At 36.1% G+C, this 16,668-nt stretch overlaps 1 protein-coding gene across 2 annotated transcripts in view; it reads left to right on the top strand.

Annotated features, from left to right (window-relative positions):
- The window catches only part of HIBCH (3-hydroxyisobutyryl-CoA hydrolase), a 90,271-nt gene that overhangs the window by 19,977 nt on the left and 53,626 nt on the right, over positions 1-16,668 (top strand). For both annotated transcript variants that reach the window (XM_028480128.2, XM_007104440.3), the window contains 4 exons: positions 1,396-1,536; positions 2,120-2,204; positions 5,683-5,763; positions 10,530-10,582. In XM_028480128.2, coding sequence (XP_028335929.1) covers positions 1,399-1,536; positions 2,120-2,204; positions 5,683-5,763; positions 10,530-10,582 — 357 coding nt within the window. In that variant the 5' untranslated portion in view covers positions 1,396-1,398. The remainder of the gene's footprint in view (positions 1-1,395; positions 1,537-2,119; positions 2,205-5,682; positions 5,764-10,529; positions 10,583-16,668) is intronic.

The following is a 16,668-nucleotide window of genomic DNA, read 5'->3' as shown; positions in this document are numbered from 1 at the left end:
CATCTCTGAGCTGAAACCAAATAATAGAGTTTTAAAGGATTGTCTCTGATATTAGATGATAATTTATGTAAAGTCGTTCAGTGGAAACAGTCATGAAACTTTTTTTGTTTTTTTTTGGGGGGGCTGGCGAATATGACTTGGTTCAAGCAAAAAGGAAATTTAGTACGGAGAGAGATGAAAGTTTATTAATACTTGTGTGTAACATGTTTGTATAATATGAAATCTGTTTTACTTTAAAATTTAGAATGATGTAGGTATCTGAAAAGTACAGCTTTTTAGCCTATCATTGTCTTTTCATATGAGTAAGGGTTTAATCAAGGAAGTAGAACCACTGAGTATTGAAGGGGAGCAAAATAAGCCACTCCAAAATGTGCCACTTGCCTCACTCACCATGGTGCGTGAGGCCCTAAGAACTGTGTATAGACAAGTTCTTCACAACTATATGCTTTCGTAAGCTTATTCTATAATCTGGCCTTAAACTACTTATTCTGCCTACTTTCCTATCACTCATTTTCTTAATCAGCCTTTATTCCACTCATGTTTAACATCTTAACATTTCCAAATATTCGCTGTTCATGTTTTAGAATGTGTTACTCTGCAGGATTTTCACCCCTCTTTTTCTTGGCGTATATCAAGGCCTAGCTCAAATATCACCTTTTTTTCCCTCCAAGTTGTTGGTAGCTACTGTAGTCAGAATTATTTGCCCTCTCTATTCATCTTTGATTTCCAAGTACCTAACATATTGCTTGGTATACAGTAATAAAGATTTAAGAGTATTTTTTAGTCCAAGAAATTCTAGGACTGAGTTCGATTTTATTTTTATTTTTTTAGAAACAAATTTTTAAATTAATTAATTTATTTTTGGCTGCATTGGGTCTTCGTTGCTGCACTAGGGCCTTCTCTAGTTGTGGCGAGCGGGGGCTACTCTTTGTTGCAGTGTGTGGGCTTCTCATTGTGGTGGCTGCTCTTGTAGCGGAGCACAGGTTCTAGGCACGCCCAGGCTTCAGTAGTTGTGGCATACGGGCTTAGTTGCTCCATGGCATGTGGGATCGTCCCAGATCAGGGATCGAACCCATGTCCCCTGCATTGGCAAATGGATTCTGAACCACTGCGCCCCCAGGGAAGTCCCATGGACTGGGTTCTATTTTAAATCAGTTGACTAAGTTCACTCAGAAATAAAAATTAAGAGATTTAAGAGGTGTATGTAGTTTGCTTTGGAATTGTCTATCTACAGAGTCCAAATAACTTTAGAAAACTTTGTCAGATGTACTGTTATCCACTCAATTAGTTAACCTTAACATTGTGTGAAAGATTTGCATTTAATGTATGTTTTGATGTTGACTTGTGACAAAAACGTAATGAATTTTATCCTAAAGTTATTCTTTGTTTACACAGCGAATGTCTAAGCACACAGATGCAGCAGCAGAAGTCCTATTGGAAAGAAAAGGTTGTGCAGGAGTGATAACACTAAACAGACCAAAGTTCCTAAATGCACTGAATCTTAGTATGATTCGGCAGATTTATCCACAGCTAAAGGTTTGTAATTTTCTTAAAGCAATCATATGGATCCTTCTGAAAGTATATCCTTAGAGAATATTTCTGATATTCTCTCCCATAGAATCTCTTGACTGTCTGGGATCAGCACCTAAGCCCCATTGCTTCTAGAGTCCTCAGCGCTTTCCTAAGTGGTTTTCCTGGAGCACCCCTACTGACAGGGAGTTCATTGCCTCAGAAGACAGCCTCTTCCACTTTCACAAGGCTCCAAGTTTCTTCTTATGTTCTGCCCCTCTTTATTTTATTTTTCCAACCTGACGATATATTAGGCCCATATTTTTTCACCTTGGTCTCAAAGTTGCCGTGACAAAGATTTTAGTTGCCATCATCAAACTTGGATCACAAAATGCACTCATCTAGCAACTTTGTTGTGATAGCCTCTAATTTATGTCACAAAAGAAAATGAAGTTGGGATCCATTCTTCTGGATATGTTTTATAAAGCTTATGCTTTGTATATAGCCACATATGTCTATATATACACATGTGTTTATGTGCATATGGATATATCATTAATTAGTTTGTATTTATGATATGCTTATACCATCTTCTTTTACATTTGGATAGAAGTGGGAACAAGATCCGGAAACTTTCCTGATCATCATAAAGGGAGCTGGTGGAAAGGCTTTCTGTGCTGGAGGTGATATCAGAGGTAAAAACTTTTTTCCCTTCTCACCTAAATGCTTTTTTCCCCCAATAAAACTGATAAGGTATTAGCAAATTTTTGTGATACTTTGTAATTTGCTTTACTTTCTAGAATTGTTTTTTGTTAAACAGTTAATACATTTTTAGTGTGGTTAACTTAGAAAAAGAAAACATTTAAAGACTTACCTCTTGTAGTTAATAGAAAAATGAGAATAGCAGCTGTTTTTTTTTTTTTTTTAACTACATACGTGCCCTTCAGGTATCTTGTCTCTTTCCCTGAATCATCCTGAACAAAATGTCCAGTTATGGTATGTGATTCTGCTTTTTATTTTAGAATAGCTGTTATTAAGCAATTCAGTTTATCGCATAAGCCTGACAACCTGGCCATGCTGAGTGACTTGCCATTCTCCAAACATGACATGCTCTCACATATTTCCATGACTTTGTGCTTTCCCATTGTTCATGATCCCAAAGCAAGAATGCACTTAATTGTAGTATTTATCCTATTATATTATCAATATTTTTTGTGTTTAAATAAACATGCTGAGATAGATAAAAAGATTAATTCTCCTTATCTTTCTAATTCTTTAGGTCAATCTGTACATATTTAACTATTGAAAACAAAAGACAAAAGAGAGAAGAAATGTTATTACCACTGGTTGTCAGTATTTTATATATACTGAAAACATTTTGAGTTTTGTTTCTTATGGAATTGGTAGGTTCCTGGGATGGTTTTTTTCTTTGTGTTTTATTTTTTTATATTTTTTGTATTGTGTTAAGATGATAATGTTCAGGTTGATCTATTTACCATATTTATAATATTATGTAAACCATTACATTTGAAATAGGAAGAAACAAGCTTGATTCAGGACATAATTTCAAATATCTATTAAATTTAAAATAACTGAGTCTTAAAATTTCACTTTAAAATTTTCAGTTGCTTCGACTGACTTGTTAAATGAATTATTTTTGAATTTGTTTTGCCCACTACTTAAATATTTTTAAAACATTGTTTTTCAGCCTGGAATTAATCTTTCCTCAAGAGCTGGGCTTTTGATCTTGTCAGTTTACAGATGGGCAGAGCCTTATGTATTGATTTTAGCTTCTTCTGACTGTGAGCTATTTTTGAATATAGGCCTAACTTTATATTGCTGTTTGGAAATACAGTTAAAAATTCTAGAATTATTCTAGTTCACATGTATAAGCAACAGATTTCAATTCTAGGAAATTTAGTTTCTTTTAAACATCACAGTCCAAGACAGTACGTGGGCACTCTGAAAAATAAAATTTTTTTTGTAATTTATTTATTTTATTTTTGGCTGTCTTGGGTCTTCAGTGCTGCCCACGGGCTTTCTCTAGTTGTGGTGAGCGGGGGCTACTCTTTGTTGCAGTGCGCGGGCTTCCCTTGTTGCGGAGTGGTGGTGGCTTCCCTGTTGTGGAGTACAGGCTCTAGGCTCACGGGCTTCAGTAATTGTGGCTCACGGGCTCTATAGCACAGGCTCGGTAGTTGTGGCACATGGGATTAGCCGCTCTGAGGCATGTGGGACCTTCCCAGACCAGGGCCCAAACCCATGTCCCCTGCATTGCCAGGCGGATTCCCAACCACTGCGCCACCAGGGAAGCCCTGACAAAAAATTTTTAAATGATGTTACTAAACATCATTTAATTTATATGGAACTGATTGGTTAGAATAAGATTAGAAGGAAATATCAGAAGATTTCTGAGATAAAAGAGCTTTATTCCACAGACAATGCAATTTACACTCCTTTTCTTTTAGTATTGGGGAGAAATGATAAAAGATAATAGATGAGGGTTTTAGGGGTTTTATTGGTGAAAGCCTCAGAATGACAAAACTAGATATCAAACCTTTTTTTTTTTTGTAAAATATTTATTTATTTGGCCACCCCATGCGGCTTGCAGGATCTTAGTTCCCCCACCAGGGCCTGAACCCGGGCCACGGCAGTGAAAGCACTGAGTCCTAACCACTGGACCACCTGGGAATTTCCCAAACCTTTGTTTTTAAAAACCAAGAAAAAAGTCAATATTTGGTTGGAACATTTTGAAGGAAGCTATATCAGAGTTCTGAAGTTAGTCTAAAAATCTATTAATAGTCAACAATTTTTATGTAACTCTTTCCCATAAAAGAAGTAAATGTATATATTATATATTTGTGTTTTAGTAGGTAATTCTCATAGGACTTAGACAGGAAAAGCATATGAGCTTGAAGTGTATGGAAGAGAGGTTTGATGGTGGTTTTGACATTGACTATAGTAGGAGTATAGTAGATTGGACTGTGGAACTCTGGATAATAGAAAATTGCAATAGAAATGAAGCCATTTGATTGTTATTTATTATTAAGATATTTACTGAGCACCTGCTTATTAAGACAGGCATTTGTATGCTGTAGCAATATCTTTGAGAGGTTATATTTCCATTGATACTAATAAATAAGGATATTACTATCTCATTTACCTTCTTAGCCTCACCTTTTACCATTCTCCTTTAGTCTTTTAAAACTACTAATTTCTTGATTTTATTCTTTCTTGCCTGTGTGCCTTTGTAGGTACTCCTTTCTCTACTCAGAACTTTTCACTTTTCAGAACTTTTCATTTTTAGGAAATCCTTACCTGTTGTTCACATTTGGCTCAGAGTTCTCTCTTCTGGGAAGTCGCCTTTTTTTTTTTTTTTTTTTAAATTATTATTTTTTTTGGGTGCATCGTGTGCCATGCAGGATCTTAGTTCCCTGATCAGAGATCGAACCTGTGACCCCTGCAGTGGAAGCATGGAGTCCTAACTACTGGACTGCCAGGGAAGTCCCTGGGAAGGCTTCTTTTAATTACATCTCTTATGCTCACATTCCCACAGCACCCCAACCTTAGAGTGGGCATGACACAAGGAGTGTAGCTCAGTAGTCTGTCTTACTAGTCTGAACTCCAGGGCAGCCGTCTTATATTGCTGTCTTGTTATCTACAGCACTGAAAACAGTGCGTGGTACCTGGTAGATGCTCAGCAAATGTTCTGTGGTGAAATGAATGTGGCAGAAGTATTTAACTAGATGGAATATATAGAACTCTGTGTGTGTGTGCATGCACATGTGCATATATTTCTTTGTGTGTATATGTATAATGTACTTTGTGTTAAGATATATTACCAAAGGAAACATGTATCCAGCAAACATTCATTTAGGTGCTACAGAAAATAGTCAAAAGAAAATGCATTTTGTACCAATATATAACTTATAATTTAAGTATAACACTTTGTAAGAAGTTCTGAATAAGAATTTTTGCCGTGAAGTTTTGACTTTGGACTTTGGATTTGGGGCTAATATGTCCGTGGCATGGGTGACTTCAGAACCTTAACAAACCATTCTAGACTTTCCCCCTGGTACTTACTATCACATTATTTAAAATTTTTCTATTTGACTATATTGACTGGAAAACACTTTGTTTGATTTGTAATCCTTCTTTTTTCTTTTTTTATTGTAGTGATCTCAGAAGCTAGAAAGGCAAATCTGAAGATAGCTCAAGATTTCTTCAGAGAAGAATATATGCTGAACAATGCTATTGGTATGTGTGCTCTGCTGAGAGCTTTGAAAATGGAATCAAGACATATGCTGCACAGTATGAATTGTTAAAATGTAATCAACAGACACTTGTTTAATCTTTTATATACTTTGTGCCAGGAATAAACTTGATTAAAGTAGTCTGACTGCTCATTCCAGAACAATTCATACTTGATTATTAAATAGGGTATACTTAACTACTATTTGCCATATAATCAATATGGAAACATGGATTCTGATCATATGGTTGGCTTTCTTGGAAAACAAAAAACTTGGGTGCCAGTTTTCTCTATAAAATGAAGTGTCATTTCTGAATTCTTGAGGAACTCTGGGATGAAATTTCTTTATAGTCATCATTCCAGATTTCATTGGAAGTGACACAGTAGTTATATTTATCAAGCATGTGTTTCAAATGTTCAGTTACAGGGAATAATATAATAAATACTTGTGTACCCACCAGCCCAGAATGAATAGACCACTATATTTTATTTTTGCTTGATGTTTTGAAATTTATTTAAATTAAATAGAATACTATGAGTTTTTAAATTACTGTTCAGTCTACTTCATTGCTTGCTTCAGTGCCATTTCTTTCTCTCTCCAGAAGCAACCAGTATCCCTCCTCAGAAGCAACCATTGTCATTAGTTTTTAGCACATCCAGTTAGACTGTACTTTATATTTTTACTACATATTTATGAACAAAAGTAGTATTACTTTGTGTTTTTGAAATTTGCATAAGTACTTTCTTACTGTGTATACCATTCCATAAGTTTTTAATAACATGGAATGTAACTGTTATTATATTATTCAATTACCCCATATTACTTAATCTGTTCTATATTAGTGGTTATTTTAGATTATTTCAGCTTTTTACTAATACAGATTGTTACACCCTTATATGTACACCCTTAGTGCCCATGTGCAAAAATTTCTAGAAATAATAGAAGTCGAATGGATGGATCATAGAGTTTATTTATCTTCAGTGTGTTTCCAAATTCTTCTCTAAAGTATAAGACTTTATTTTCTACATGTCCTTTCTGTCATTTTTTTTAAACTTTGTATGCTTGATATCTTATTGTGGTTTTAATTTGTACTTCATTGGACGCAGGTGAAGTAGAAGGTGTTTATGTTAATCATTTAGATTTTCTTTTCAGTTTCATCCTTTGTTTATCTTTCTTTTGGATTGTCTTTTTCTTACTGATTTTATAAGTCTTTATGTATTCTGATTCTTCACTTTTGTAGATCATATATATTATAAATACACTTCTCTGAATCTGCTGCTTTATCTTTTGGTATATACAAGTTTTTGTTTGAGATGAAATGTATTCATTCTTTTCCTTTATGATTTCTGATATTTGCATTTAAAAAATGCTTAATAACATGGAGGTTTTTAAGATCTTCTTTTATATTTTCTTTTAATAGTTTGTTTCTTTATACTCTTAAGTCTTTAAAGTGCTTGGAATTTTTTTGCATGTGACATCATCTAACTTTTACTTTTCAGCTAGAAAGCCAGAAGTTGTAATGCCTTTGATTGAATAGTCCTTGTTTTCCTCACTGGTTTTAATGATACTTCTATCATATATCAAGTTCTTATATGTGACCAGGTCTGTTTCTGGGCAACTTTGTTCATTGGCCTATTTGTCTGTACATATGGTAAAACTACAGTGTCAAAATTATTATAGCTTTAAGATATGTCTCTCTCTGGTAGGACAAGTTACCCTTGTTTTCTTTCAAGATTTTCTTGGCTACTCTTGGACTTTTGATTTTTCAAATGAATTTTTTTTATTTTGGTTTTTAAAAATTCAAATGACTTTAAAAATTATTTTGATATTTAATAAGCTTATGCAGTCATCGCCATTAATCAGTTTTAGAACATTTTCATCAGATTGACTTTCATGTCCTTTCATAATGTTTTTTAATTTTCTCCATAAAGAAAAAAATGATTTTTTAAGGGTTATTTTTAGACAGCTTATTTTTTTTGTTACTACATTTAATAGTAATTTTTCTTATTACATTTTCTAATTGACTATTTCTAGCATGTAGAAATGCTTTTGATTTTAGTATTTTGTTCTTACATCCAGCAACCCTGCTGAAATTTATTATCAGTTCTAATGATGTTTCTGTAGGTTCTCTTGTCTTTTCTACATTGGTAATTCTACCATCTACACATAATTTTTTTCATCTCTTTCCAGTCTGTATACTTATGACTTTTCTTGTTATATTTTGGCTAGGACCTCTATTATAATGCTGAATGATTGTGGTGTTGTCTTATTTCTGATGTCCATGGGAAAGCTTTTAAAATTTCATTCTTTAGTATATAATCATTTTATATACTTTTTACCAAGTTACAGACGTTACTTCTTTCTTTTTTTTTTTTTTGTTTTTTTGTTTTTTTGCGGTACGCGGGCCTCTCACTGTTGTGGCCTCTCCCGTTGCGGAGCACAGGCTCCAAACGTGCAAGCTCAACGGCCATGGCTCACAGGCCCAGCCGCTCCGCGGCATGTGGGATCTTCCCGGACCAGGGCACGAACCCGTGTCCCATGTACTGGCAGGCGGACTCTCAACCACTGCGCCACCAGGGAAGCCCACAGACGTTACTTCTATTCCAAATTTGTTAGGGGTATTTTCTTTTGTTTGTTCAGTTGTAGTGGTCCAGTGCTTGAGCATCCACTTTTCTGACTTTTTCTCTTCCTCTCATGGGCAGGAGCTTACTGAGTTTTAGAATCAGCAGATAGAGTTTTTCTAGCTATGTTTTACAAATCGTATAGCTCTTCCTGCCGTGAGGCTTTATGCAGGTAGTTACTCATAGCATGTTATGTGTGGCCCCTGTTATTCCTGACTCAGAACAGATACACACACACACACTCACTCATAATCTTTGGCTGTAGCTTCCACACAGCTATTAGCTTTGAGTTTATTTGTTTCTGGCACCTGAGGATTTCCCTTGTTTGGCTTTGAACTTGGATATACATTGAAAACAAAATTTTTTTCTAGAATTTTTATGTCTTTGAGGTAGGAGTGGGGAGACGAGGCTGTTTCCCAGTTTAACTCAGTGAGCCACATTGAATGGAGAGCTCTCATTTCTTTGAGTCTATAATTCTACAGATCAGGTTTTACTTAGGATGTTTTATTCTTTCTAAAAATTCATACCAGCGCTGTCCAATAGTACTTTCTGTAATGATAAAAGTATTCTGTTTCTGTGCTGTGCAATATGATCACTACTAGCCACACATGGCTAATGAGCACTTGAAATGGGGCTAATGTGATCAGTAAACTGAATTTTACCTTTATTTAGTTGTGATTAATTATAATCTAAATAACTACATTTGGCTATTGGCTACTATATTAGACAGTGCAGTTCTATACTAAATAAAAGAAGAGGGGAGAAAACCTCTAAGCAGTTTGAGAAGAGTTTGGTAAAATGTTAATATACAGAGAGAAAGCCTTCCAGATATAATTTCTATACATTGTAATGACATATTTTAGTAGTTAAGGAATTTGACAGATTCTGGCCTTGTGTTTTCCTGCATCAATTAGCTTCTGATATTTCATATCTAAAATTTATGTATCTGTAGCTGAAATGGTATATTTGTATGCATGTCCACTCCAATCAATAGAGACATTTGTTTCCATTGTTTCTAGGGAATTATAGTTAAAAATTGAGGGCTGTGGAAGTCCTTGTGAATGTTAAATTATAATTGTACTTCAGTGGCTCATTTGGCAGATTGGGAATATTTATAGAATTGCTAGATGGATCAAAACTGCACTTTTATATTGGTCTTTGGTAAGGAAGTTATATTGGCAACAAGCTGTAATAGAAGTACAGTGATTTATATTATGTTGTGCACAACTTCCTCTTCAGAGGAAAAGGAACAGAGTAAAAGTTTACAGGATTTTTGAGCTGGAAGGAACTTCTGAGACAAGTCTCATCATTTAATAGGTAGGGAAACTTATCTATATATTATATACATGATATACACATGTATGATAGGCATGTATACATATAACTTACATGCGTATATGTGTATACACATATATATATATATTGAATTGCCAGTATATAAGTATCTAATGCCAGTATATATATTGAATATAGTTGAATTGCCAGTTAATGACAAAGCTGAGACTAAAATTTGGGTCTTTTAACTCCCATTCCTTGTTTTTTCCTGTATGCTGCACTTCTCTTTGTATCCAGATACTTCTTTAGATGTATAGAAGACAAATTATGTTCTTTAAAATACAACTGTGTTGGGCTTCCCTGGTGGTGCAGTGGTTGAGAGTCTGCCTGCCGATGCAGAGGACACGGGTTCGTGCCCCGGTCCGGGAAGATCCCACATGCCGCAGAGCGGCTGGGCCCGTGAGCCGTGGCCGCTGAGCCTGTGCATCCGGAGCCTGTGCTCTGCAACGGGAGAGGCCATAACACTGAGAGGCCCGCGTACTGCAAAAAACAAACAAACAAACAAAAAACTGTTACATAAACATCAGTGGCTTATAAGGCAAATATTGTTTTTCTCAATAGCTGAGTTATATAGGCTTTCATTTGTTTCAAATTGAGGTGTTGAGTTTTTCATAGTAATGAATAGATGATCAGGATTGTGTATGGACTGATGTTTTAAAAAGAACATATTTTATAAGCCATATGTTTAGTCTACTTTGATATTTCTTGCAAAAATTTCTTAGGGAAAATACTCAGAGTTCATGTAACATGTGATTTTTGGAAAAATAAAATGTATTTTAAGCATTGTAACTAATTACAGCTCTATTTCTTTTAGATTCTTGCCAGAAACCATATATTGCACTTATTCATGGAATTACAATGGGTGGGGTAAGTAGACTGTTTACTCTTATCATTGTTATGTGAGCTATGTTAAAAATAAGTTAATTATTAAACAGAAGTGAGACAATGAATGTAGTACAATAGAAGTTGAAACAAATCATGTTTGGAGCTTTGCAGGTTTGGGATATAATATTTGCTTCACCCCAAAAAATACGTTCTTAATTATGTTCTATGCTATTTCAGCTTCTTGAATTAGTAAACTTTCTTAACTAACAAAATTGATCCTTTTTTTTTCTTACGTAGAGCCCTTTTCCTACTTATAAGTAAACTGATTGCTTTCAACAGCTTCAGAAAAGAAACTGGAATGTTGAGGTTTTTTTAGACTCGGAATAGTGGAGATGTGGTTCCTAAGTTATATCTACTGCACAAAATCTCACCTTAGTGAAAGTGTTTGGATACTTTTTGAAGTTCTCTGAAAATGCATTTCTATCAGGTGACAAATCTTTGTAATAGCACAGATGCAAAGTAAATAAATCTTAGATTTCACTGGCTTTGAATAATTTTATAAGGAGTTGGAAAGAACGTGAAATAATTACAGAAAAAGTGTTCCAATGTGTGGCACTGGCTATAACAAAGACAAGCCTTTAAAGAAGTGAGAGGTCAGAATAGGTCTTCATGGCAGGAAAAGGTAGGATTTAAGAAGGTAGTAGGAAGCTGAAGGGTGGAATTTCAAAGATTGAACTTGTTAAGTATTTCAAACATTTAGTCATTGGGAGATGTCCCCTTCTTTCTAGGAAAACCACACACTAGATGAAGTCTCTTGGGCACTTGGAATTGCTTAGATCTTTCTTTCTGAATTTGTTTTATTGAAGTATAGTAGATTTACAATATTGTGTTAATTTCTGCTATACAGCAAAGTGATTCAGTTATACATATATATATACATTCTTTTTCATATTCTTTTCCCTTACGGTTTTTTTTTTTTTTTTTTTTTTTTGTGGTATGCGGGCCGCCCTTTATTGTGGCCTCTCCCGTTGCAGAGCACAGGCTCCGGACGCGCAGGCTCAGCGGCCATGGCTCACGGGCCCAGCCGCTCCGCGGCATGCGGGATCCTCCCCGACCGGGGCACGAACCCGGTTCCCCTGCATCGGCAGGCGGACGTGCAACCACTCCGCCACCAGGGAAGCCCCTCCCTTACGGTTTATGACAGGATATTGAATACAGTTCCCTGTGCTACACAGTAGGACCTTGTTGTTTATCCATTCCACACATAATAGTTTGCATATGTTAATCCCAAACACCCTATCCATCAGAACTGCTTAGATCCTGCACATTATTTTGGGAAAGGGCTTCCATTAGCACCTGTGGTTAGGAGCAGGATCAAGGGCAATCTGTACGTCTCAGCTTGTGGCAGGTACTGAGCGTGAGTTGATTGTGCTTTCTTTGTCAATGACGTGTTAAGATGGGAAAAATAAGAGCTCCCTGAAAAAATTCTGCAGAACAAAAGGAAGGAACATAATCTGAAGCTTTGAAGGAAGAGCCCCCTGTGAATGTGAAAGGAACCAGAAAAAAATGAAAACAAACAAAAAAACATTGGGCATACTTAATAACATGTAAAATGATGTGGCTCCAATGAAATAGGAAAGACAGCCCATAAGTAGACAACAAGCTTAGATGAAAGGGCAGCAGGTTACAAGGGGGAACAGGCAACATAGGAAGGATGACTGGAAACTAAAATGCAATAGCAGAACCTGACATTCCACTTTGAAGGTCATAGATAAGAAGGAGTTGAATTTCATATTACAGGTAATGAAGTTGTGTCTGTGGAGGACAAACTTGAGAAGCTCTCACCAAAAAAGGACAAGGATAAAAATGATGAGAGCAAACATTAGTCAGACTCTAAGGGTGGAGCCCAGTAGTATGTGTTTTAGTAAGTCCTCCAAGTGATTGAGTCATGTTAAGTGGGAACTAGTGCCCAAGACATCGATTGTATGTAATGAATTAACTGCATTCATATTTCTGCCCTGTGATTCTAGAATGGTACCAGTTATATACCATGCTTGGAAAAACTGAGAAAATAGTTAAGTCTTTTGCAGTGATCTCTGGTTCAGATGAGGAACCCCTCAGTGAGAAAGGTTCTTTTATACTACATATTGTCAGCCCTGCCCCTAAAAAAAAAAAAAAAACAACAAACCTATGTGTCTTTTTTTCTATCAGGTCTGCCACCTACAATGCCCCATATGTACTCTACATCTAATTCATCTTTAAAGACTGAAAGTTCTACCCTATATTTTTTAACAGTCTTAAATACCACTATGATTAGATGTGATTTTTTTTTCCTTCATTGACTCAGTGCATTCAATCTTTACTCCACATTTGGCATTTATTCTTTATTGTCAGTTATTATGAAATATGCCCAAGTATATTAGATGGTCTGTAAAGGTGAGGACTACTTTTTTTTTTAGCATGTTCATAACAACCCTGGAATGCACAGTATATATTTAATAAATTGTTTATTTAAAAAATTCTGGGGCTTCCCTGGTGGCGCAGTGGTTGAGGGTCCGCCTGCCGATGCAGGGAACACGGGTTCGTGCCCCGGTGTGGGAGGATCCCACATGCTGCAGAGTGTCTGGGCCCCTGAGCCATGGCCACTGAGCCTGCGCGTCCGGAGCCTGCGCTCCGCGTCGGGAGAGGCCACAACAGTGAGAGGCCCGTGTACCGCAAAAAAAAAAAAAAAAAAAAAAAAAAATTCTGCTTTAAAAAACATCTTTGTAGCCTTTGAAAGAGTAAAATTTACAGACTGGAAGTGAATCAGTTCTTTTTTCTTGTAATGGGATTTTATATGTATCTTGGTTTTGAAGGCTAACTTTTCATGTCTCATTTACAAACGTTGCTTAATATAAGACTCAGTGAACTCTAGCTTTTGAAAATGTAATCCTCTAGATCTTTGGCTCGCAACCTTGGCTGCATTTTAGAATCACTTGAGAGTCTTTCAGAAATCCTGGTGCCCAGGCTTTACTTACCTCCTGAACCATTAATCACATATTGGAGCAGGACTCGGGCATTTTTAAAGCTCCCTTGTAATCCCAATGTGAAACTAAGGTTAGGAACTGCTGAACTACTAGCGATTCCCAACTAGTGTGTAGTTCAGTGTTAGCTGTGGACCTTTTTCAAAAAGGCAATGGTTCTCACAGGTTAGCTCATATCAAAATCCAAGGGCTGGAAGGCAGTGGTTCTCACAGGTTAGTTTGTATCAGAATCCAAGAGCTTGTTAAAAGGCAGACTCGGGACTTTCCTGGTGGTGCAGTGGTTAAGAATCCGCTTGCTAATACTGGGGACATGGGTTTGATCCCTGGTCCAGGAAGATCCCACATGCCGCAGAGCAACTAAGCCAGTGCGCCACAACTACGGAGCCTGTGCTCTAGAGCCCACGCGCCACAACTACTGAAGCCTGTGTGCTTTAGGGCCCACGTGCCGCAACTGCTGAGCCCACATGCTGCAACTGCTGAAGCCCGCGCGCCTAGAGCCCATGCTCCACAACAAGAGAAGACACTTCAATGAGAACCCCGTGCACCACAATGAAGAGTAGCTCTCGCTCGCCGCAACTGGAGAAAGCCTGCACGCAGCAACGAAGACCCAACGCAGCCAAAAATAAAATATAATAAAAAAAAATAAAGATGGACTTAAAAAAAAAAAAAAGGCTGACTCCTCTCACCGCCCCCAGCCCATGCTCCACAACAAGAGAAGACACTTCAATGAGAACCCCGTGCACCACAATGAAGAGTAGCTCTCGCTCGCCACAACTGGAGAAAGCCTGCACGCAGCAACAGAGACCCAACGCAGCCAAAAATAAAATATAATAAAAAAAAAAATAAAGATGGACTTAAAAAAAAAAAAAAGGCTGACTCCTCTCACCGCCCCCCCCCAGTTCCAGTTTAGTCAGTTTGAAGTGTGGCCTAAGAATTTGCATTTCTAAAAGTTCCCAGATGATGTTGATGATGCTCGTGATAGTGGGGATGCCTCACTTTAGGAACCACTGCCATAAAGTGTTGAGAACATGCAGTTTGTTAATTCAGAAGGCCTTTATTTTCAGAATTTTTAGTAGAATTTTAGTATTATAGGTAATTGTTTTATGGATACATTTTAAATCCTAATATAAAAGTATGAGACTAAGATAGAGCAAATATAGCTTACAAAAAGGTAGCCAAATAGTTTTGTCTCTGTCTTTATCTTGATTCTGATCAATGAATTGTTTCTTATAAGAATTATAAGAAAACTTGAACAATCCAAAAGATGGCGCCATAGAGCTTGATTTTTATTTAATTTTATTTTTTCTTTTTTACTATAGAAAAAAATATTTTTCCAGCAATGAAAATGACAGTTTTACTGTCCCTTGTTGTTTACCATGGAGAGTAACACAGCACTTTGTAGAGGGGATGACTAAATTCTATTACGTTTCAGATTTCAGAAATTCAAATGTTTACTTGATATTTTGGTATACTGTAAAATAAAAATGTTTCTGAGTGGTTCTTCACTTGGTTAATTAAAAGTATGTAAGATTATGTCATTACAATGTTTTTGAAAGAGACGAAAAGTTTTTTGAATAGCAATTTGAAAGAATAATTCATTGTTTCCTAAGAAGGAAGAATTTTAATTTCCTTTACCCTTTACTTTAAAAATCTAGTCATATTTTCTCAAGTTAATATATAATGGAAAGGCAAATTTGCTTTAAAAGTTAAAATTAATTTTAAGTAGATATAGAACAGAAAAAATTCTTATTTTTATTCTGTATGTGTAGTGCTACCTACATTTCCCTCCCAACTGAATTGGATTTTAAAAACTTTTAAGTTTCTTTCCTTTTCCTTCTTCCCTTTCTTTGTCCCTTCCTCTCTCCCTTCCTCCCTTTTCTCTTCCCACCAATGCATTTTACAGTAGAAACAAAATTAGCTCCCCCAAGCCAACTCAAAATATGTTTACAATATGGTATTGTTTTTGTGTTTCTCAAAGTGTCCTAAAGATGCTGCAAGCAAAAGGGTTTTGTGATCAATATAATGGAAAATTAAAAGTTTTAAGGCATACTTTAGAAGGGGTATACTCTAATGAATAGAGAAGGAGTGGGAACTGGATTGGAAACAGTGAGCATATACAATCTCCAAAAGACTTTTTGGAACACAAACCAGGCACATGGAAAACTGACTAGTGCTCAGTTAAATGGGAGCTACTGAATCAGATTGAGTTTAGCCACAATTAATGTCACTGAGACATGCTCTTATGGGAAGAATTACTACAAAATGATGTAGTATTTGCATATAACCTATGCATATCCTCCTATATACTTTAAATCATCTCTAGGTTACTTATACGGTGTAAGTGCTATGAAAATACAATGTAAATAGTTGCTGTTGCACAGCAAAATTCAAATCTTGCTTTTCGGAACTTTCTGGAGTTTTTTTCTCAAATATTTTGAATTCACAGTTGGTTAAATCTGCGGGTATGGAGGGCTGAGTGTATTTTGGGTATTAACCCCTGATCAGTTATATGGTTTGCAGATATTTTCTCCCATGTCATAGGTTGCCTTTTCATTTGTTGATGATTTCCTTTGCTGTGTAGAAGCTTCTATTTGATGCAGTTCACGTTTATTTTTGCTTTTTTGCCTTTGCATTTGGTGTCAGTCCCCCAAATCATTGCCAAAACCAGTATGAAGGAGCTTATTCCGTATGTTTTCTTATAGGAGTTTTATGATTTCAGGTCTTACATTCAAGTCTAATCCATTTTGAGCTGATTTTTGTGTATAGAGTGAGGTCTAGTTTCATTTTTTTCCGTGTGGATATCTGGTTTTCCCAATACCATTTATTGAAGAGATAGTCCTTTCCCCATTGTATACTGTTGACTCCTTTGTTGAAAATTAATTGACCATATTGTGTGGTTTTATTTTTGGGCGCGTTCTCTCTCTCTCTCTCTTTTTTTTTTTTTTTTGGTTCCACTGGTCTATGTGCTATGTGTCTGTTTTTATGCCAATACCATAGTGTTTTGATAACTGTAGTGTTATAATATGATTTGAAGTCAGGAAGTGTGATGCTACCAGCTTTGTTTTTCTTTCTCAAGGTTTCTTTGGCTATTTGAGGTCTTGATTA

Source organism: Physeter macrocephalus, chromosome 2 (genome assembly GCF_002837175.3).
Source record: "Physeter macrocephalus isolate SW-GA chromosome 2, ASM283717v5, whole genome shotgun sequence".
Taxonomy (NCBI): Eukaryota; Metazoa; Chordata; class Mammalia; order Artiodactyla; family Physeteridae; genus Physeter; species Physeter macrocephalus.
This window is presented reverse-complemented; position numbering and strand designations above follow the sequence as displayed.